This window comes from Microcaecilia unicolor, chromosome 8, assembly GCF_901765095.1.
Source record: "Microcaecilia unicolor chromosome 8, aMicUni1.1, whole genome shotgun sequence".
In the NCBI taxonomy this organism is placed as follows: domain Eukaryota; kingdom Metazoa; phylum Chordata; class Amphibia; order Gymnophiona; family Siphonopidae; genus Microcaecilia; species Microcaecilia unicolor.
Genome location: NC_044038.1, coordinates 95,309,908 through 95,331,521, shown reverse-complemented (window position 1 = coordinate 95,331,521; position 21,614 = coordinate 95,309,908). Strand labels below are relative to the sequence as shown.

Below are 21,614 nucleotides of genomic sequence, written 5' to 3'. Positions count from 1 at the left end.
TTAAGACTTTTGCTTTCTTTTTGATGCTTCCCTCCATAGGAGCGAGGGAGTCACTTGGACGAAGCAATTCCATTTGTATGCGCGTACCTGTCAGTCCCAGAAGGGAAGCTAAAGTTGGAGTTGTTATGCCTGTTTCTCAGAGTTTTTTTACATTTTGTTTTGGGGTTTTTTTTTTTTGGGGGGGGGGGGGTTGAGAGAGAAATGGAGAGAAGAGCTGGAATGTCTGCTCAGTGCAGTGGAGAAAAAAGCCTGAGGAGAATGATGAGGAGGTATGACGAGTGCAGGAACACCTGCACATGCTCAGGGGCCTTAAAAGAAAAGATTCTATGAGCTAAAAGGAGAGCACTGCACACAGGATCCATTCGGAGAATGTCTCCAGCAAGAGTTCCTGTATACCCGCTGCTTGTTGATGGAGAATGTTAAAGATAGCTTTTGCCAGCCACCAAATAGCTGCATATTCAGAGCCAGTATCCAGATATGGCCCAGTGCTACTATCTGTGTATAGAAAAATTCACAATAGACAATGTTTGCATAAATGCTGACCACAGTGGGTTTAATATTACTCCCCTTACTGCACATAATCAATATAATACACATTAACCTACAAATAAAGTGTGTTCATTTGATTTGCATAAATTAAGTGTTAATGCATATTAATAAATTTTGTATTCAAACAAATGTTTAACATATTGAAAAAGAGTGTCTGCAAATCAGGAAAATGTCCAAAAAAATCCAAAGGCAAACAGAAAATATTTTGCTTATGCATATACCTATAGACCTAAGTTCAATATATGGAAAAATCACTCTAAAAATTGCAAAGAGAGTACAACCCTCAATACCTTTATATGTATGCTAACATTGCTACTTTTTACATTATAGCTTTTTCACTTTTTTCTTTTATATAATTATGAGACTTATTGATTTAAAACAAGAAGGAAGGAGGTTTTGGGATCAGCCAGCCCACAAAGCGAGCTATTGGACCTCTTATAGCACTTACAGCTATTTCAAGTCCAAGCTCTTAACTGCAATCTTTGATCATTTGCCTCAGCTCCCCCTACAAGAATTTTTAAAGAAACAGAAAAGCGACAGCTTAGCTTAATAAACACATGAATCCAGCGCTGTGGTTTCAAAACATACACCTGACGCCAACATTAAACAAATGGCGTTTCGGTCTCCTGACCTGCTTCGGGGGATATATGCATTGTTGCTAAAAGCTGTGAAATAAAAGAACAAAAATCACCATTAAAAAAACTATACAACATTGCCACTAAGGGCCATGTATACTAAGCAGCGTTATAAGCGCATTAACGTTTTTAACGCACGTTAAACATGTACGCACATTAACCATGTATGTGCCTACAATATCCCTATAGGCGCCTACATGGTTAGTGTGTGTGCTAAGTGTAGATGCACTAAAAAAATAACGCACCTTAGTAAACAGGGCCCTAAACCAAAAACGCACTAAAAAATACAGAACACCGCCATCTTAAACCAGAGTAGGGCTCCAACTGTTGTTCACCTCTCTTGGAAAACAAAATGCAATAATGGGTAGTAACCTCCCTCTACATCACTAGACAACTTACAAAAGTGTTGATCTTCACTCACGAAAAATACTGTGTTTGGTTTAGTGGCAATGTTGTATAGCTTTTATGGTGACTTCTGTTCTTTTATTTCACAGCTTTAATGCATACATCCTCCAAAGCAGGTCAGGAGACTGAAACGGCATTTGTTTAATGCTGGCTCGGGTATATGTTTTGAATCCACAGCGCTGGGTTCATGTGTTTATTAAGCTATGTTGTCACTTTTCTGTTTCTTTGAAAATTCTTAGAGGGGGAGAGCCGAGGCAAATGATTGAGATTGCAGTTAAGAGCTTGGACTTGAAATAGCTGTAAGTGCTATAAGAGGTCCAATAGCTCGCTTTGGGCCCCTCTTACAACGCGGCGGTAAGCCCAATGCGGGCTTACCGCTCGCTAAAACGGAACTACTGCTGGGCTACTGCTGCAGCCTGGCGGTAGTTCCCACCCTCAGCACGCCATCATATCTGGTGCTACAAAAATATATTTTTTGTAGTGCCAGTGTGTACCTGGTGGTTATCGGGCAGTGCCACATGCTGCCCGTTTACCGCCGGGTTAGTGTGGAGCCCTTGGGTAAAGGCTCCCCCCTGAAATGGCCGCACAGCTAGTGCTTTACTTGCCACACAGCCATTTCCTGCAGAAAAAAAAAGACCTACCTTTTTTCCCCCGGCTGCAGTAAAACAGTGCCTTGGGGTATGTCAAAAACACCAGCACAGGCCCCCTTTTGCTGTAGCTTAGTAAAAGGGGCCCTTTGTTAGCTGTCTGATGCCAAAGCCCCCTTCCTTGTTGTTGTTGTTGTTGTTGTTTTAAATCAATGTCTCAAAATTATATAAAAGAAAAAAACCTATAATGTAAAAAGTAGCAATGTTAGCATACATATAAAAGTACTGAGGGTTGTATGCTCTCTTTGCAATTTTTAGAGTGATTTTTTTTCCATTGCCATGTTTGGTAATACTCCTATATTGACCTTGGGACTATCTCTGAGGAGTGGCCTTTTCCCCTCTTTTGTAAAATATATTTTGGATATACTTATAGACCTGCCATTTCTTCACGCTGAAAACATACATCCTAACGCCCCTTTCTACCTTCACATATGAAAGTGACTCTTGGTAAGATAGGACCCCTTAAAATTATATGCACAGTATACATTTCTCTCCTTAAAAGCATTAACATGCTCGTAATTTCTTTTCTAGGATGCCACATCAGGTAAGTGTAATGTGCGAGTACAATCTATATAGTAGAATAATTCAGGGAAAGTTTTATTCATGGAATTCTCTCATACCTTTATCAGCGTCCCCAATCATGCTGTAGTGTGGGAAGCTTGAGATTGTTCTCTCGGGTCCTAGCAAGAGCCCATCCTTTACCCACTGGACTACCCCAGAAGGGTTCTCTATTTCACACAACAAGATAGCTGTGCCTCCTTCCAGCACTGTCACATTGTCCGGCTGGATTCGGAATGCCTGCTGTTGGGACCATGAACCTATGAGTTCAAAACATAGGAAGTAAGTACTGGAATGGAACAATTTCTAGACAAATTCTCAGGTGAGAGGTGGGACAGAATGACAAATTAATAAGTACTATACTCAGAGAATATAATGAAGGATTGAAAAGAAGTAGTATGAACAAATTAGAAGAGATGCAGAGAATGCAAAGCTGCTTACCTGTAATGGGTGTTCTCTAAATACAGTATGAAACCCACCCATCTCTCCTATCCTAGCTATGTATGGAACTGAGGTGGCCCTGCATAAGCTGCCATGTGCAGTTTACTATGCTATAAAACTACAGAAGTTTAAGAGAGCTTTGTTTCACTTTTTCTGGTGAGACTACTTCATTTGAGCAAAGAAAACCACCCCAAAGGGGTGAGGGTACACTGGTTCCTACGTAAAAGGTTGCAGAAGCAAGAAGTAGGAAAGGTAGGCTCTTCTAAAAACCGGAGGAGACGTCTATAAAGAAACAATTCTTTATTGCAAGCGAAGTGACAACGACTCAACACAGCTGTGTTTTGGCGCTAGCTCGCGCTTTCTTCAGGAGTCTAAAACATAAGATTTATAAAAACGCAAAAACAAATAATCAAAGTATGCCTAATACCATAGATAAAAAAAACGTATCTTTGTAATAAAAATGTATAGGAATTAAAAACATATATATCAAAACATCGACAGAAATAATTTTTGTGACCCATTTGTGTTTTTTATGCTTGTATACAACACCATTTATCTTATACAAATAATATTTTATTCACAACTTTTATTTTACATCATTTTTTATCCTACGAATTGTTGTATTAGTCAATTTGTGTATCACATATATACATATATATACTTTTTAAATTATGAGTTTTATAGTTATTCATGTATATGTTGCATATAATATATTTTTATTATCATATGTCCATATGCTGTTATCATTTTATACATTTGTGGATAAATTAATATTGATTTGTTTGTTTATATATAAAAAATTATTATTTCTGTCGATGTTTTGATATATATGTTTTTAATTCCTATACATTTTTATTACAAAGATACGTTTTTTTTATCTATGGTATTAGGCATACTTTGATTATTTGTTTTTGCGTTTTTATAAATCTTATGTTTTAGACTCCTGAAGAAGGCGCGAGCTAGCGCCAAAACACAGCTGTGTTGAGTCGTTGTCACTTCGCTTGCAATAAAGAATTGTTTCTTTATAGACGTCTTCTCCGGTTTTTAGAAGAGCCTACCTTTCCTACTTCTTGCTTCTTGAGACTACTTCAGTTGTCATCACCCATAGATGAGGGCAAGCAGGATATATAGTTCTCAACTATGCAGATCTCAAACTATAGATCCCCTTTAACAGAAAAGAGGGGAAAGCATTTTTTAAAAACTCAGAATGTCAACAGCAAACATGTTTTCACATTTTTTGTCATTTTCTGTTGTTCTATTTTTTTTTCTTCAAACAAGGGAAACCTGTAAATGGGCCTTTGGAGAATACCGTTAGATTCTCAAAAAGATTCCACAAGACATATTGATCAAAACCTACTGTCTCATCAGGAATCTCTCTTTAAAGAATAATATGATTTGAATGTATGAACAAAAGTTCATATTGCAGCCTTGCAGATGTCTATTGAAGCTTGTGAGGAAGAAGGAATATAGGGACAGGTGAAGAGACCTTGGCCCTAAGGCAACTGAGAAAAGATGGTACAGGAAAACAAAATGGTTCCTGAGAATGTAATTTTTTCCTCAGGATCTTGGCCCATTACTTTATAACTGCAATAAGAAGTTTCTAACAAAGAATGTGCCCATTGAGGACCCAGGAAATGCATATTTTATGTGCCTTCTCAATCATGTAATAAAAAGACAATGACATATTACAGAATTAGCTTTTTTTGTACTCTGAGCTAAGAGAAATTGTATATAAGTGCCCTGTATGGGAGGGACAAAGAACAACACTGAAAATGTCTCAATGTTGGTCTTACCCAGCAATGAGATATACAGTGGTGGAAATAAGTATTTGATCCCTTGCTGATTTTGTAAGTTTGCCCACTGACAAAGACATGAGCAGCCCATAATTGAAGGGTAGGTTATTGGTAACAGTGAGAGATAGCACATCACAAATTAAATCCGGAAAATCACATTGTGGAAAGTATATGAATTTATTTGCATTCTGCAGAGGGAAATAAGTATTTGATCCCCCACCAACCAGTAAGAGATCTGGCCCCTACAGACCAGGTAGATGCTCCAAATCAACTCGTTACCTGCATGACAGACAGCTGTCGGCAATGGTCACCTGTATGAAAGACACCTGTCCACAGACTCAGTGAATCAGTCAGACTCTAACCTCTACAAAATGGCCAAGAGCAAGGAGCTGTCTAAGGATGTCAGGGACAAGATCATACACCTGCACAAGGCTGGAATGGGCTACAAAACCATCAGTAAGACGCTGGGCGAGAAGGAGACAACTGTTGGTGCCATAGTAAGAAAATGGAAGAAGTACAAAATGACTGTCAATCGACAAAGATCTGGGGCTCCACGCAAAATCTCACCTCGTGGGGTATCCTTGATCATGAGGAAGGTTAGAAATCAGCCTACAACTACAAGGGGGGAACTTGTCAATGATCTCAAGGCAGCTGGGACCACTGTCACCACGAAAACCATTGGTAACACATTACGACATAACGGATTGCAATCCTGCAGTGCCCGCAAGGTCCCCCTGCTCCGGAAGGCACATGTGACGGCCCGTCTGAAGTTTGCCAGTGAACACCTGGATGATGCCGAGAGTGATTGGGAGAAGGTGCTGTGGTCAGATGAGACAAAAATTGAGCTCTTTGGCATGAACTCAACTCGCCGTGTTTGGAGGAAGAGAAATGCTGCCTATGACCCAAAGAACACCGTCCCCACTGTCAAGCATGGAGGTGGAAATGTTATGTTTTGGGGGTGTTTCTCTGCTAAGGGCACAGGACTACTTCACCGCATCAATGGGAGAATGGATGGGGCCATGTACCGTACAATTCTGAGTGACAACCTCCTTCCCTCCGCCAGGGCCTTAAAAATGGGTCGTGGCTGGGTCTTCCAGCACGACAATGACCCAAAACATACAGCCAAGGCAACAAAGGAGTGGCTCAGGAAGAAGCACATTAGGGTCATGGAGTGGCCTAGCCAGTCACCAGACCTTAATCCCATTGAAAACTTATGGAGGGAGCTGAAGCTGCGAGTTGCCAAGCGACAGCCCAGAACTCTTAATGATTTAGAGATGATCTGCAAAGAGGAGTGGACCAAAATTCCTCCTGACATGTGTGCAAACCTCATCATCAACTACAGAAGACGTCTGACCGCTGTGCTTGCCAACAAGGGTTTTGCCACCAAGTATTAGGTCTTGTTTGCCAGAGGGATTAAATACTTATTTCCCTCTGCAGAATGCAAATAAATTCATATACTTTCCACAATGTGATTTTCCGGATTTAATTTGTGATGTGCTATCTCTCACTGTTACCAATAACCTACCCTTCAATTATGGGCTGCTCATGTCTTTGTCAGTGGGCAAACTTACAAAATCAGCAAGGGATCAAATACTTATTTCCACCACTGTATGTTCCTCTGGATCAGGTACAACAGCCTGAGGGACAGTAAGAGAGAGGGGATATTAGGGAAGAAAAGGGACGGTAGATGCTTAGAATGGATGAAAGGAAGGTAGCATGAGAGCAGGGAGGTAAGGGAAGGAAAAAACAAACTGGGTGTGAGAGGGAAGAAGAAAAGCATAGAGGAGTGATACATACACCAGACTATCAGTGCAGCCACAAATTTAGTTAACCCCTCCCTCTCCCAATGTACTCTTTCACACTCAGATCTCAATTACGAAGATATCCCCTCTCTCCCACTCACTCAAACACACACTGCACCCACTCCCTCCTGATGGCATCATATATACTATGACCAGCCTTTCCTGGTAAGGCAAACGATGTTGCCAATGAGTTCTCAGAATGTGGGATGTCGGTAGTCGGTAGTCGTGGCTCACACTCAGGAACTTTCTGCCAAAACCGGGAGTAGGTACAAAATAACTAACCTCGTCTCCCGTCCTCAAAGGGCGGGAGAGGAATATTTTTTTTATTTTCAAATTTGTTTATTAGTTTTCACATAATATGACATAACATACAATTCCCCTTAATCACCAATATTCAGTGAGCAAAGAAATCTGCTGAACAACTACACACTAAACTATAACATTAGTCAAACTCCTTGCCATTATTGAGTCTTAACATTTCCAACTATCATGAAAACTCACTATGGCCTCAGCTAATTACATCAACTTAATTATCTGAGTGAAATCGTTTCCAGCTCCTATCTAACCCTCCCCCCCTATTCCCCCCACCTCCCGCCCCTTCCACCCTCCTTAAGGGATTAACCATTCTGACTGATAATTGTTACATGTCCGTACAGCTAATTTACATATTCAGGATGTGCCCTCTGCCTCCCGAGGGGATGGTCTGCCAAAATGGAGTCCAAATCTTGTAAAAGTCTTTTTCTGTAAATCTCCGATCTCTGGTATATTCCGCCATTCTCTTTTCAAACCTCATATAATCTATCATCAAGCCCCGCCACTGTTGTAGCATAGGTGGTTTATTTGTAATCCACTCGGTAAGTATTATCTTTTTGGCTGTCATTATAGCTCTGTGGGTGAAACCTTTGAACCCTGCTGGGACCGGGCGCACCAAAACGGGTCTCCCAAACAACATTTGAGGACCCTTCTTCCAGGTTACACCCCACATCCTTGAAGTTGACTGTGTGATTGAAGTCCAGAATTTTTGTATGGTAGGGCATGTCCAAAACATATGCCCAAGTGTCGCTCCTTGTGCCCCACACTTGGGGCAATCTCCATCTGGAGAAACTCCCATGTGAAACGCCCTCCTCGGAGGAATATGGGTCCGCGTGAAATCATCTTGGAGGCGTTGTGGATCGAATAAATATACTCCTGTAATGATTGTGGTGGCAAACTTGTTCCCAAGTCCCTGTTCCATTTCTGAGACAAAGATTCATAGTCTAGCTCTGCTGTCATATCTCTTAAGTGACGATGATGCATTGTCAATGGTACTCTACCCTGAGATTGCAGGGAATAAGCTGACGAGAGTTCCTCCTGCACATCTTCTGTAAGACACTCCCAGGGCAAGCTTTTCACATAGTGTTTTAATTGCCAGTAGTGGAAGCGGTCTGTGGGTTTTAGGGAGAACTTGAGCTGGAGTTCTTCAAATGTTCTCATTGTCCCCTTCTCAGTCAAAACCTGATGGAGGTATACCAACCCACTTCGCCTCCAGTTGTGAAACCTTCCATACAGAGTTCCAGGGGGAAAGTTTGGGTTATCACATATTGCTAAGAAAGGGGTGACACTTCCGGAGAAATGATGAAACCTGCAGACCCACCGCCACACTGCTCGTGCTGTAGTAAATATATGGGACTGACTCAAGACAGGAGGTATTTGTCCCATATGCAATAAGCAACTAAAATGAACTCCTTGCGTTAGGGAGGTCTCCAAAGGTGTGTCAGAGAATTCTGAAGTAGATCTATACCAGTCAGAGACGTGACGCATGCCGCTGGCTATTGTGAGATATCTCATACTCAGTAAGCCCAAGCCTCCAAACTCCTGTAGTATTTGCAATGTCGAGATTGGGAGTCTTGCTTTCCGGCCTCTCCACAGGAACCTTTGTACAAATTTGTTAAGACGCTTTTCATCCTCTGGTTTTAAGAAAAGTGGTAAAGTCTGGAACACGTACATCCATTTGGGAGCTATCATCATGTTGTAGACAACAATCCTTCCCATTAACGACAAAGGGTAATTCTCCCACAATTGAAGCTTTGTTCGTGTTATCTCAAGTAAGGGTTCAACATTCTCCTGGTATAGTCGAGCCAGATTCTGTGGTATGTTTGTACCACTCTTGTCAGGGGGCAGACCCCCCTGACTGGCCCTGGCTAGGGTACACCTCCATAGCCAATGACTTCTTGTTGTTTAGGGTGAACCCCGAAAGCCGGCCAAACTCCTTAACTAGTTGTAATGTCCAGTCTAGGGAATCTGAAGGATGGATAGTCACGATCATCAAATCATCTGCAAATGCTAGGGCTTTGATAACTTCTCCCCCAACCTTCACCCCAGGAATTTCTTTTGCATTTCTCAATACCCGAAGCAAGGGCTCCAAAGACAGGATGAACAGGGCCGGGGATAGGGGGCAGCCTTGCCTGGTGCCTCTAGTGATCGCAAAGGGTTGTGCTCTTATCCCATTCACTAGCACTGAGGCTGTTGGATTTGTATATAGTGTGGCTATGGCTCTGTATACCCATCCCCCTATGCCCATGTACCTTAAGACCGTAAACAAGTACTTCAACCCTACTTGATCAAATGCTTTTTCGGCGTCTAATGAAAAAAGGGAGGTTGGGGTTTCTGTCAGCTGTCCCATTGACATGGCCAGCAACAATCTACGAACATTTCTGGCCGCTTGTCTGGTCCTAACAAATCCTACTTGTTCCTCTCCCACTACCCTTGGCAATATTTGGGCCAGACGATTAGCAAGGACCTTGGCTATGATCTTTATGTCTATGTTAATGAGTGAGATGGGTCTGTAAGCGTCTGCCTGAAGATCTGGCTTTCCAGGTTTTTTTATCAGTGAGATTAATGCTGTGTTTGCATATCGTGGAAAGTGGCCCATACTAACCACCTGTTCATAATAAGCAATGATCATGGGATAAAATGAGGGGGGCAAAGATCTATAGAATTCCCCTGTAAATCCATCCGGACCCAGGGCTGATCCTGTGGGCAAAGACTATTACCTTCTGTATTTCCTTTGCGTTAAGGGGCACCTCCAAACTCTCTAGCTCCTCGTCGGTCAATTTTGGGAGTCCTGCTTTTTCTAAGTATTTTGTAATTTGCGCTTCATCTGGTTCACTAGGTGATTTATATAAGGTGGAGAAAAATTGTGTTAAAATCTTGGCTATTTCTTCACTCTTATTTTGTATATTTCCCTTTTGGTCTCGGAGCGCTACTATCAGGGAGCGAGGCCCCCACGCTTTGACTAAGTGCACTAGCATCTTGCCAGACCTGTTTCCAAATCTACGGAATTTATGCTGCTTAGAAGCTAGATATCTCTGCCTGCGTTCATGCAATAAAGCATTGAGAGTCACTTGTATGGCTCTCAGTTGTTCCCTTGACTCAGCTGACAGACGTTTAATATACTGTAGTTTAGCTTGCCTCAGACTTTTCTCTAGCCTTACTATTGCTATTGTTTGTTTTTTATTCCTTGCATGAACAAAGGCAATGACCTCGCCTCGCAAGACTGTTTTGGCTGCGCTCCAAAGCAAATGTGGCTGGTCCAAATGCGCACTATTATTATGAAGATAGTCTTCCCATCTCTGTCTTATGAATTCTTGAAATTCTCTATTTTGGGAAAGGTAGCATGGGTATCGCCAAGTTCGTGCCTGCTGATAAAAATTCGGTATCTCAATATCTAACCACACCAGGGAATGGTCCGATATCTCCTCCGGGCCTATCTCGGAGGACAGCACCCAGGGAAATGCTTGTTGGGATATAAAAATATAACCTAATCTAGAATACGTGCCGTGGGCCCTAGACAGATGTGTAAAGTTACGCTCCCAGGGGTGCAAGCAACGCCATGTATCTACTAAGTTAAGAGATCGTTGGAAGGATGAGAGCGCATGTGCTCGGGGCCCCCCTCTCGTGGCCACTCTCGGGTTGGAACAATCTTCTCTGGGGTCCACGACTAAATTGAAATCTCCCATCACTAAAAGATGTGCGGACTTATAATGAAGGCACATCTGTACTAGGCTCGAATAAAATTTTGCATCATATACGTTTGGTCCATACACCCCCAGTACCAGAAAATCCCTTTGCTGGACCCATAATCGCACCAATACATATCTTCCCTGTGGATCTGCTTTTACTAGTTCTGATTTTGTGGCCATCCCCTTACGGATCAACACAGCCACCCCAGCTCTGCGGTCTCCTGAAGATGCAGCGTGTACCTCTCCCACCCACTGTCTCTTTAGCTTGTTATGTTCTTCGATGGTGAGTCTAGTCTCCTGAAGGCAGCCTATGTCTGTTTTGTGCCTTTTAAGGTTCGCTAATATCTTTGCCCGTTTTATCGGCGTGGAAATACCACCCACGTTCCATGAGGTAAACCGTACAGTCCTAATGACATGATGTTCTATGGGCGTCTGCCTGCTGGCTATGCCTGCAATTAAGCCTTCCCGGGCGCCCAGCCTCGCCCCGGAAAATAATGGTGCCTGTACTGTTCCAACCCCCTGCTATCCTTAATGGGAACATCCATATGTTTCTGTGTGTATTGGACATGATTTTTGGTCTTCCCTCCTTTTTATTCCTTATAGCTTCCTGATAGCTGAATCTAATCCCTATGCCCTCCCCTTCCCCCCCTCCCCGACCCATCTCGTTCCCTACAGCCTCCAATCTACCCCGCTTCTATGTGTGGGGTAGAGGGATCAATGATGTGGGGCTCCCCCCTCCCCCGCCAATTTTGATGATGTGGAGGGGCATAATCTAACAGAAACGCCTATCTCCATGGGCGTTTATCTCTGAGAACGGGTCCGTGAAGGGGCGGACCCAAGCGTATTTTCGAAAAAATTAGACGTCCATGTTTTATTCGCCAAGTTGTGAGCTGGGCGTTTTTGCTTTTCAGCGATAATAGACAATGAAATCGCCCAGCTCAAAAACGAATAAATCCAAGGCATTTGTTCGTGGGAGGGGCCAGGAGTCGTAGTGCACTGGTCCCCCTAACATGCCAGGACACCAACCGGGCACCCTAGGGGGCACTTTTACAAAAACAGAACAAAAGGTAAAAGAGCTCCCAGGTGCATAGCACCCTTCCCTTGTGTGTAGAGCCCCCCAAATCCCCCTCAAAACCCACTGCCCACAAGTCTACACCATTACTATAGCCCTAAGGAGTGAAGGGGGGCACCTACATGTGGGTACAGTGGGTTCGGGGGGGGGTTGGACGACTAAGCATTAAGCAGCACAATTGTAACAGGTAGGGGGGGGATGAGCCTGGGTCCACCTGCCTGAAGTCCACTGCACCCCCTAACAACTGCTCCAGGGACCTGCATACTGCTGCCAGGGAGGTGGGTATGACATTTGAGGGTCAAAATAAAAAGTTGTGAAACATCATTTTTTGTGGTGGGAGGGGGTTTATGACCACTGGGGGAGTCAGGAGAGGTCATCCCCGATTCCCTCCAGTGGTCATCTGGTCATTTAGGGCACTTTTTGGGGCCTTATTCGTGAAAAAACAGGGTCCAGGAAAAGTGCCCTAAATTCTAGCTAAAAACGCATACTTTTGTCCCATTATCTGTGAAATGCGCCCATCTCTGTTCGGCAGATAACCACGCCCCAGTTCCGCCTTCACCACACCTCTGACACGCCCCCATCAACTTTGTCCGCATCCGCGACGGAGTGCAGTTGAAAACGTCCAAAATCGGCTTTCGATTATACCGCTTTATTCGTTTTTGTGAGATAAACGCCCATCTCCCGATTTAGGTCGGAACTTGGGCGTTTTTCTCGTTCGATTATAAGCTGGATAGTGTGTCCAGTACCTCCAGTATAATATCCTTTGAGTTGTTCTCACTCTGGAGCTTCGTGCAGCCATCATGGCTCTTGTTTCAATGTAAGACTGTCCTTTGGATTTGCGATATTTAGGTTTTCAGCCATCCATGTTTGTGCTTCCTTAGGGGTTTGGAAAGCGTTCCATTTGCCCTGGTAATGTATCCGCAGCATGGCCGGGTAAGTCAGCATGAATTTATGGTTAGTGTCCACAAGAGATTGGCACACCGCCCCATAGGCCTGCCGCCTTTCTTGTAGGGCAAAAGAGTAATCTTGAAAGATTTTGATTGGGGAGCCATCATAGTTCAGAGTGCCTCGCTTTAGTCGTGCGCCTCATAAGATTTCCACTTTGTGGATGAAGTTGTGTACTTTAATCATAACTGCTCTAGGCCTCTGATCACTGTTTATTTTCCGTCCCACGCGGTGCGCGCGCTCCAGACAAAGTGCTCCGATGCTGTCAGACAGGGCAAACTCTGTTTGAAGCCACTTTTCCATCATAGAGGGTAAAGAGCTGTCAGATACCGTTTCTGGAATTCCAATGATGCGGAGATTGCCCCTTCTGGAACGATTTTCGAGATTGTCAAGTAAGTTAGATTATTTTGCTACTGTGCGTCGCAATTCCTCAAGCTCCGTTGTTGTGCCGGCCTGCTCATCTTCTATGGTGGAAATTCTTTGCTCTAACTCTCCCGTTCGCCTGGTCGTGTCCGCTAACAGATTCTCCACCATCTTCAGCTGGCTGGAAAGCTGCTGCAATTGCGGGTCTAAAGCTATCTTCACAGCCTCCGTTATTTGGTGGAGTTGTGATGGGGTAAACAGTGTTGCCGGCTCTTCGGGTGCTGGGCTCATCGCCATCTTGAGTTCCATGCCGCTGGGCTTTTCCGCCTCTTTTTTCGTTGTTTTCGGTGGCATCTTAGTATCTAACCGAGTTACAAAAGGGTCCATGCACCCGCGGGTCCCTCTCTGCAGGATCTTCGGTTGTGGAGGTTTATTCTGCGGACTTTAGCTGGCGGGAAGGAGGGTTCGGCCTAAGAGAGGAGCTTTCCTACCTCCGCTCCCTTCAGCACATCACGTGATTTTCGGGCGGGAGAGGAATAAAAAACTAAGTTTAGGATAGATTCTGAATTTGAATGAGACCAGTTTGGATAATTGCAAAATATAAATTTTATTGGTGTCCAAAAATTACTATAACTTTTTTTAACAACAAGATAATTCGGTTTAGCTTAGCTCTGAAAACTTAAATAACAGTACAACTATTCCATTTGGAAATTATAAGAGCTTTCTTGTATTCTTTCTATTTCAGGCAGACTGAGCTGTCCTACAGCAGTATTAGATAAGTACCCTTTCTTGCATTTACTATTACTATCTGTCCACCAGTTGCAACTGTTTTCTCTACTTGCATTTAGCAAGAATTTGATACTTTGTCCCTTTTTGTTTCTTTAGGATCCCATTCAGTGACTACAGATTTCCCCTCAGGTAAGTATAAGTCTAAAATTTATCTCTCAGTTCAGATTAATTGAAGTAGAACTTCCTTGGATGTTACTTAGCTGGTTTTCCTCTTCTCCTTGAGATCGATGCAGCTCAATTCTTGCTTGCATGGGGGCCCGGGCACCTCTTCAGACGCTTGGCTTCCACGTTTTTCTTCCTCCTTCACCTCACTCTTAATTAAATATTTGTGGAAGAAAACCCTATCTCCTTATTCTCTTTACCATAAAAAGCTATACTAGGGGACAATTAAAATGGACCGCAAAATACTGGGGCTGATAACTATTAGAAATAAAAATAATCAAAAAGCACCTCACTTCCCTGCCTATTCTATCACTTACTTCCCTATATTGAAAGGGTGTGTTCCATATAAGCATACACAACATCCAATCCCATAACATAAATCAAATTGTTATTCACACTTCACAAGATATTCACCCTTTCAATTCAGTGTTAGAATTTTAATTTCATGCACCCAGCACTCTTTTCAGATACCTATTACCTCCCTATTAATTTCTCTCTTCAGACACCATACACATCGCATCCACTCTCTCCAACAGCCTTCACCCTTCTACCTAACGGTCAGCAGCACCGTTGCCCAGGTAACAGAATCTCGGCTTGAGATTCCGAGACCACTCAGCCAATCAGAGTACTCCTGGAATTCCCATTTTTTTTCTCTGCAACTGTGGAATCTTGGCTGAACACTCCAAATCTCCATTTTAATTCCCTTTTCCCCATAGAAACTAATGGTAAAACTAAATTATTATTTTTTTAAAACAACTCAAATTACCCCAAATTTTTCCCAACAATTAAACCCCTTACCCATTACTGAATTATGACTTTAAATTTCAAAAATACCCTTTGTTTAATGTCCGCACACAATTATCTCCCCTAAAACCCCTCTAAAAATCCCAAATCTAATTAAAACCCATATCAAAAATTATATTGCCTCATTCTCTTCCTATCACGTCAAATTCAAAATTTTAATCCCCAATTTAGACCCCTTTTTGGTCCCCCTTTTAAAACCCCTATTAAAAATATTTAAATTCAAAATTTAACCCACCAGAAAAATTCAAAATAATTCCCTGAACCCAAATCCACAAACCAAATTCAAATTACATTAACCCCTTAATTTTTAAAAATCAAAAACCCAATTTTTACAATATTAAAATAAACCAAACAAACTTTTGGGCTAAAAAAAACCCTTACCTCAATCCAGATTTTCCCCTCTCTCGACCACCACCGGCAGTTCTGGTCCCCGATGTCCCAATCTGAAAACGGAGTTAAAAATAAAAAACGGCCCCAAAAGCAGCAAAAACGCCTGGAGCACCAATCTAAAATTGAGGCCCAGGCTCCAGTAACAGGACGGTAATGTGCGCACATTACGCTCGCATGCACCCATTACCTCGCCGCCCCTTTCGCAGACCGGCCACCCTCCGGTTCCTTCTCAGCCCAAAACCTGGATTTCTCCTTTTCCTGCGTCCCCGCTCGCGGAGGATGCCAAAGACGCAGCGCTCCTGCATCGGAACCACCCGGTCCTTCCTCTGACCCCCCAACTTGCCACCATCTGACCCACCACGGGCCTGCAGACCTCCAAGAAGCCTCGGTCCATCCAAATGGTTGGTACCAGCTGCAACACCCCCAGCACCCGGAACCACGGCGCCGACTTCTGCAGTGCCGGCTCCCTCTTTCAGCGCTCCTCCCTCCGGAATACCGCCGCCAGAGGGACAACTAGATGCCCCGGACCCCATAGGACGCAACCGGAACACCTCAGGTCTCCCCGGAGCCGTTGCCAGCCGCCACCGGCCCTAAAACTGGCCCAAAGACATCAAGGAATCCCTGGTTCCACACCTCAAGCCCGGGGACGTGCCCAACCGGCCCGGGCTCCGAAAACAGCACCGCTGCCCCAGGCCATCACTGCCAGCCCCCGCAGATCTGGAGCCCCCCCCCCCCCCCCCAGGTAAGAGGGAAAAAAATAGTTTATTATTTTTTCCTTCTCTAGGTTACAATACCCCTTCCTAAATCTACACCCCTTGCTCTCACATATATACTTGCACACAGAGACCTCACCTATATACTTGAAGGCACCCTCTTATTTCCTCCCTCTCCCCACCTTCAACCTCCACCAAAACAAGGAAGGCTGACCTATTCAATAGCTTAGTGGCTGTGTGCAGATGTCTGAAAAACTGAATCTCAGTGTTTTTAAGCTTGTGTGTCTCAGGCATAATTACTTTAACAAATATAGATTTATATATGAATCTTTAACAAACACACGGAATGTACTTCTTATTGAGTAACTAGTAAAACAGGCCCGTTTCTGAACGAAATGAAACAGGCGCTAGCAAGGTTGTCCTCTAATGGCAATTATGTTTTAAAGGGAACTGTTAGGAGAGAGTATGTGTGTGAGAGAGTGAGTATGTGTGAGAGAGAAAGAGTGTGTGTCAGAGCGAGAGAGTGCGTGTTTGAGAGACCGAATATGTGTGTCTGTCTGTGTGAGTGTAGTGTGTGTCCCGTGTGCACCAATTATGCTCTCTCCCCTGCATTCATCCATATGCAGGCAACGTCCTCTGTGCCTGCCCCCTCCATGCATCCATGTGCAGCATCTGTCCCCTGGCCCTCTATCATCACACCTCCCCCCTCCACCTCCCTCCGAGTTCCAGGCCCCCCTCCCTCCCAGTTTCAGGCCCCCCTCCAAGTTCCAATGTCCCCCCCCCCATTTCCAGGGGGTCCCCCCTCCCTCCCTCCCATTTCCAGGGTTCCCCCCTCTCCCATTTCCAGGGTCATCGTCCCTCCCTCCCTTCCTCCCTCCCTCCCAGTTCCACGCACCCTCCCTCCGATCTTTAAAACTCATCTTCACTTACCACATCGGGGTTACGGCGGGCGCCAGCAGCAGTACACAGCGTGCAGCCTCGGCCCTTCTCTCTCTCTCTCTCCCAGCTCTGGTCCCTCCTTTGCAGAAACAGGAAATGAGGGCGGGACCAGAGCTGACAGAGAGAGAAGGGCCGAGGCTGCACGCTGTGTTCCGCTGTTGCCAGCCGCCATAACCCTGACATGGTAGGTGAAGATGAGTTTTAAAAATCAGAGGGAGAGTGCCTGGAACTGGAAGGAAGCGAGGGAGGGAGGAAGGGAGGGGGGGATCCGTGAAGCTGTGCGTCTTGCTTGATTCTGTTATAAACCCAAAGGCTCTTTTCAGAGCCACCACCACACAGATCAAAGAAAGAGTAAGATGAGTTTGGTTCTTATTAAATGACTTGAAAGCCTGCTTCTGCACAGTTGCTCCTCCAACATTCCAAGTGACACGTACAACGTTCCAAGTGATGTCAGGAGATGGTTACGATCCCAGTGAGCCACATTGGAATGTTGGAGGAGCAAATTATTATATTAGATTGGCTTTGTTTGTCATCTGGGGTCATGTGAATTTTCAATGGGGTCACATTGGAAAAATGTTTGGGAAGCACTGATGTAGAGGATGGGCCAGAAGTGGTGATAGAGAGATCTGAAGTATAGCATAGGGGACATCAGTAAGTTTTCCCTGCACATCGGACCTGGGGTCTAAAACCCACAGCCATATGAGTCTGTGGGCACCAATACTCATGGCAGAAGCTCTTGATGCTATCTCAAAAATATTACAGCTTTAGTCATGGATTGATGATGAGTGTGACTGTTAGGTTGGATAGACAATTCAGGTCCTTATCTACCGTCATCTACTATGTTACTTTGAGGTTGATATTTAAAATGATTTAACCAGCCAGAAATGGCTCCAGGCTGGTTACATCGTCTGTTCAGGGCTAACTGCTGAGATGTTTTCTGCACTGCTTTGTGACTTGTGACCATCACATTCCTGTTAAAGGAAAAAATCTCTGACATTCTACCTTTTCCATAGTGTTTCACAGGTATTGGCCCATGGTATAAAGCTATATGGGAAATGAGCATAGCATTCTGAAAAACTTTCCTCCCAAGAAGATCCAGGGTATGAGTGGCCCTCCCATGGGGTATAAGGAGTGGGGTCTTCTCCATCTGGCCCTTTTGAAATCAAATTCAACCTCCATTATTTCTTAAATCCAGAAGCCTTCTGGACTCTGTCTACAGAGTCCATTTTTTTATTCACATGTAGCATAGAGAGGAGAGGTGGGCGGTCCTGATACATTCTCCTTTGCCTATCTTTTAGGATGCTGTGAACAGGCACTGTCATGCCATTTTAGATAGGTTGGGGGGTTGAGACCAAGGAGGTTTAATAGACAGGAGATGAAGTGACGTCAGAACGCTGAACCCAATTAGGTCAGTCTAAGTTTTCCCTTCCCAGCACAGCTGTCATCCCCGTTCACTCAAAACAAAGCAAGCAAACCTATGAGCTGCTGCATCCACCTTGTCATTCTTTATTGTTGGTAGTGTAAACCCCCTAGTCATGGAGCTGGTAAATACAATAATTAAAGGAATAAATATATAGGAATGTCATAGTTTCAAATAGGGTTCCTAAATAAACTCCACGCAGCCAAGGGATTTGACAAAAAAAAAATATTAAATGGTCCAAATTTGTGCCCTTTAGCAGACCCTGGCTCCTATTGGCTGCCTTCCACACTGCCCATCCTCTAGCTCCCAGCTTGCTCTGGGGCCTCAGACAGCAAATCAGGAGACTTGTAACAGATTTCACTGCCCATCCTCTAGTTCCCAGCTTGCCCTGGGGCCTCAGACAGCAAATCAGGAGCCTTGTAACAGGTTTCACTGCCCATCCTCCCACAGTTTCACTCATAGAATTTTAATCAAGGTTGCCAGATTGGCGGTTTTCCCGCCCAATTGGGCGGCTTTCCGCAACCCGCTGCGGGAAATTTTTGCCCGCTGCGGGTTGCGTTTTTTTGGGAGGCTTTTATTTGGCCGGGCGGGTTTTTTTCCACCGTCTGCAGTTTTTCGCCCCGCGGGGGGCATGGTTAGTGACGTTGGAGGCATGGTTAGTGGCATTGGGGGCGTGGTTAGTGGCATTGGGGGCGTGGTTAGTGGCGATGGGGGTGGCTAGTGACGGTGGGGGTGGGGTTGATGATGGCGGAGGCGGGGTTGATGATGGTAGGAGTGGAACTGATGACGGCGGGGGCGGGGTGTGAAATTTTGGGCGGGTTTCAACTGGTTTAATCTGGCAACACTGATTTCAATAGTAAGCTCCTTTGTCTGACTCTTCAACCCACCACACCCTCTTACTGCTTTACAGTGTGTGTGAAAGTGTTTTTTTTTTTAAACCCTAACCAGGAAACTCACAACTTGTAACATTTTATGGTTAAAACTTCAACAAAAAAAAGTCAGAGCACACCTCTGGCATCTATGGGCTGCCCTGAGACCTCTGTACCTGCCTGTCCTCTGCAAAATGCCCCCCCCCCCAGGAAAAAAAGGGGGGGACAAGGTAAAGGCTTCTTTTTTTATATATTTACAGTAGCATTTTTATTTAATCTCACATATATTTTCCAACATGCCAGCTTGTGCAGCATACGGATGTACACAGCGGAAGTATAAAGCGAATGCTACATACCTGTAGAAGGTATTCTCCGAGGACAGCAGGCTGATTGTTCTCACTGATGGGTGACGTCCACGGCAGCCCCTCCAATCGGAATCTTCACTAGCAAAGTCCTTTGCTAGCCCTCGCGCGGCCGTCTTCCCGCCCGAAACCGGCTCGAGCCGGCCAGTCCAGTATGTAGCAAGACAAAACTCTGAAGGGAAGACACAACTCCAAAGGGGAGGCGGGCGGGTTTGTGAGAACAATCAGCCTGCTGTCCTCGGAGAATACCTTCTACAGGTATGTAGCATTCGCTTTCTCCGAGGACAAGCAGGCTGCTTGTTCTCACTGATGGGGTATCCCTAGCCCCCAGGCTCACTCAAAACAACAACCAAGGTCAATTGGGCCTCGCAACGGCGAGGACATAACTGAGATTGACCTAAAAAATTTACCAACTAACTGAGAGTGCAGCCTGGAACAGAACAAACAGGGCCCTCGGGGGGTGGAGTTGGATCCTAAAGCCCAAACAGGTTCTGAAGAACTGACTGCCCGAACCGACTGTCGCGTCGGGTATCCTGCTGCAGGCAGTAATGGGATGTGAATGTGTGGACAGAAGCCCACGTCGCAGCTTTGCAAATTTCTTCAATGGAGGCTGACTTCAAGTGGGCTACCGACGCAGCCATGGCTCTAACATTATGAGCCGTGACATGACCCTCAAGAGCCAGCCCCGCCTGGGCGTAAGTGAAGGAAATGCAATCTGCTAGCCAATTGGATATGGTGCGTTTCCCTACAGCCACTCCCCTCCTATTGGGGTCAAAAGAAACAAACAATTGGGCGGACTGTCTGTGGGGCTGTGTCCGCTCCAAGTAGAAGGCCAATGCTCTCTTGCAGTCCAAAGTGTGCAGCTGACGTTCAGCAGGGCAGGAATGAGGACGGGGAAAGAATGTTGGCAAGACAATTGACTGGTTCAGATGGAACTCCGACACGACCTTTGGCAGAAACTTAGGGTGAGTACGGAGGACTACTCTGTTGTGATGAAATTTGGTGTAAGGGGCCTGGGCTACCAGGGCCTGAAGCTCACTGACTCTACGAGCTGAAGTAACTGCCACCAAGAAAATGACCTTCCAGGTCAAGTACTTCAGATGGCAGGAATTCAGTGGCTCAAAAGGAGGTTTCATCAGCTGGGTGAGAACGACATTGAGATCCCATGACACTGTAGGAGGCTTGACAGGGGGCTTTGACAAAAGCAAACCTCTCATAAAGCGAACAACTAAAGGCTGTCCTGAGATCGGCTTACCTTCCACATGGTAATGGTATGCACTGATTGCACTAAGGTGAACTCTTACAGAGTTGGTCTTGAGACCAGACTCAGACAAGTGCAGAAGGTATTCAAGCAGGGTCTGTGTAGGACAAGAGCGAGGATCTAGGGCCTTGCTGTCACACCAGACGGCAAACCTCCTCCAATGAAAGAAGTAACTTCTCTTAGTGGAGTCTTTCCTGGAAGCAAGCAAGATGCGGGAGACACCCTCTGGCAGACCCAAAGAGGCAAAGTCTACGCCCTCAACATCCAGGCCGTGAGAGCCAGGGACCGGAGGTTGGGATGCAGAAGAGCCCCTTCGTCCTGCGTGATGAGGGTCGGAAAACACTCCAATCTCCACGGTTCTTCGGAGGATAACTCCAGAAGAAGAGGGAACCAGATCTGACGCGGCCAAAAAGGAGCAATCAGGATCATGGTGCCTCGGTCTTGCTTGAGTTTCAACAAAGTCTTCCCCACCAGAGGAATGGGAGGATAAGCATACAGCAGGCCCTCCCCCCAATCGAGGAGGAAGGCATCCGATGCCAGTCTGCCGGTGGCCTGAAGCCTGGAACAGAACTGAGGGACTTTGTGGTTTGCTCGAGATGCGAAGAGATCCACCAAGGGGGTGCCCCACGCTTGGAAGATCTGGCGCACCACTCGGGAGTTGAGCGACCACTCGTGAGGTTGCATAATCCTGCTC

At 45.1% G+C, this 21,614-nt stretch overlaps 1 protein-coding gene across 2 annotated transcripts in view; it reads right to left on the bottom strand.

Annotated features, from left to right (window-relative positions):
* Positions 1-21,614, bottom strand: part of NPHS1 (NPHS1 adhesion molecule, nephrin) — a 387,780-nt gene that overhangs the window by 334,402 nt on the left and 31,764 nt on the right. For both annotated transcript variants that reach the window (XM_030213102.1, XM_030213103.1), the window contains exon 3: positions 2,857-3,054. In XM_030213102.1, coding sequence (XP_030068962.1) covers positions 2,857-3,054 — 198 coding nt within the window. The remainder of the gene's footprint in view (positions 1-2,856; positions 3,055-21,614) is intronic.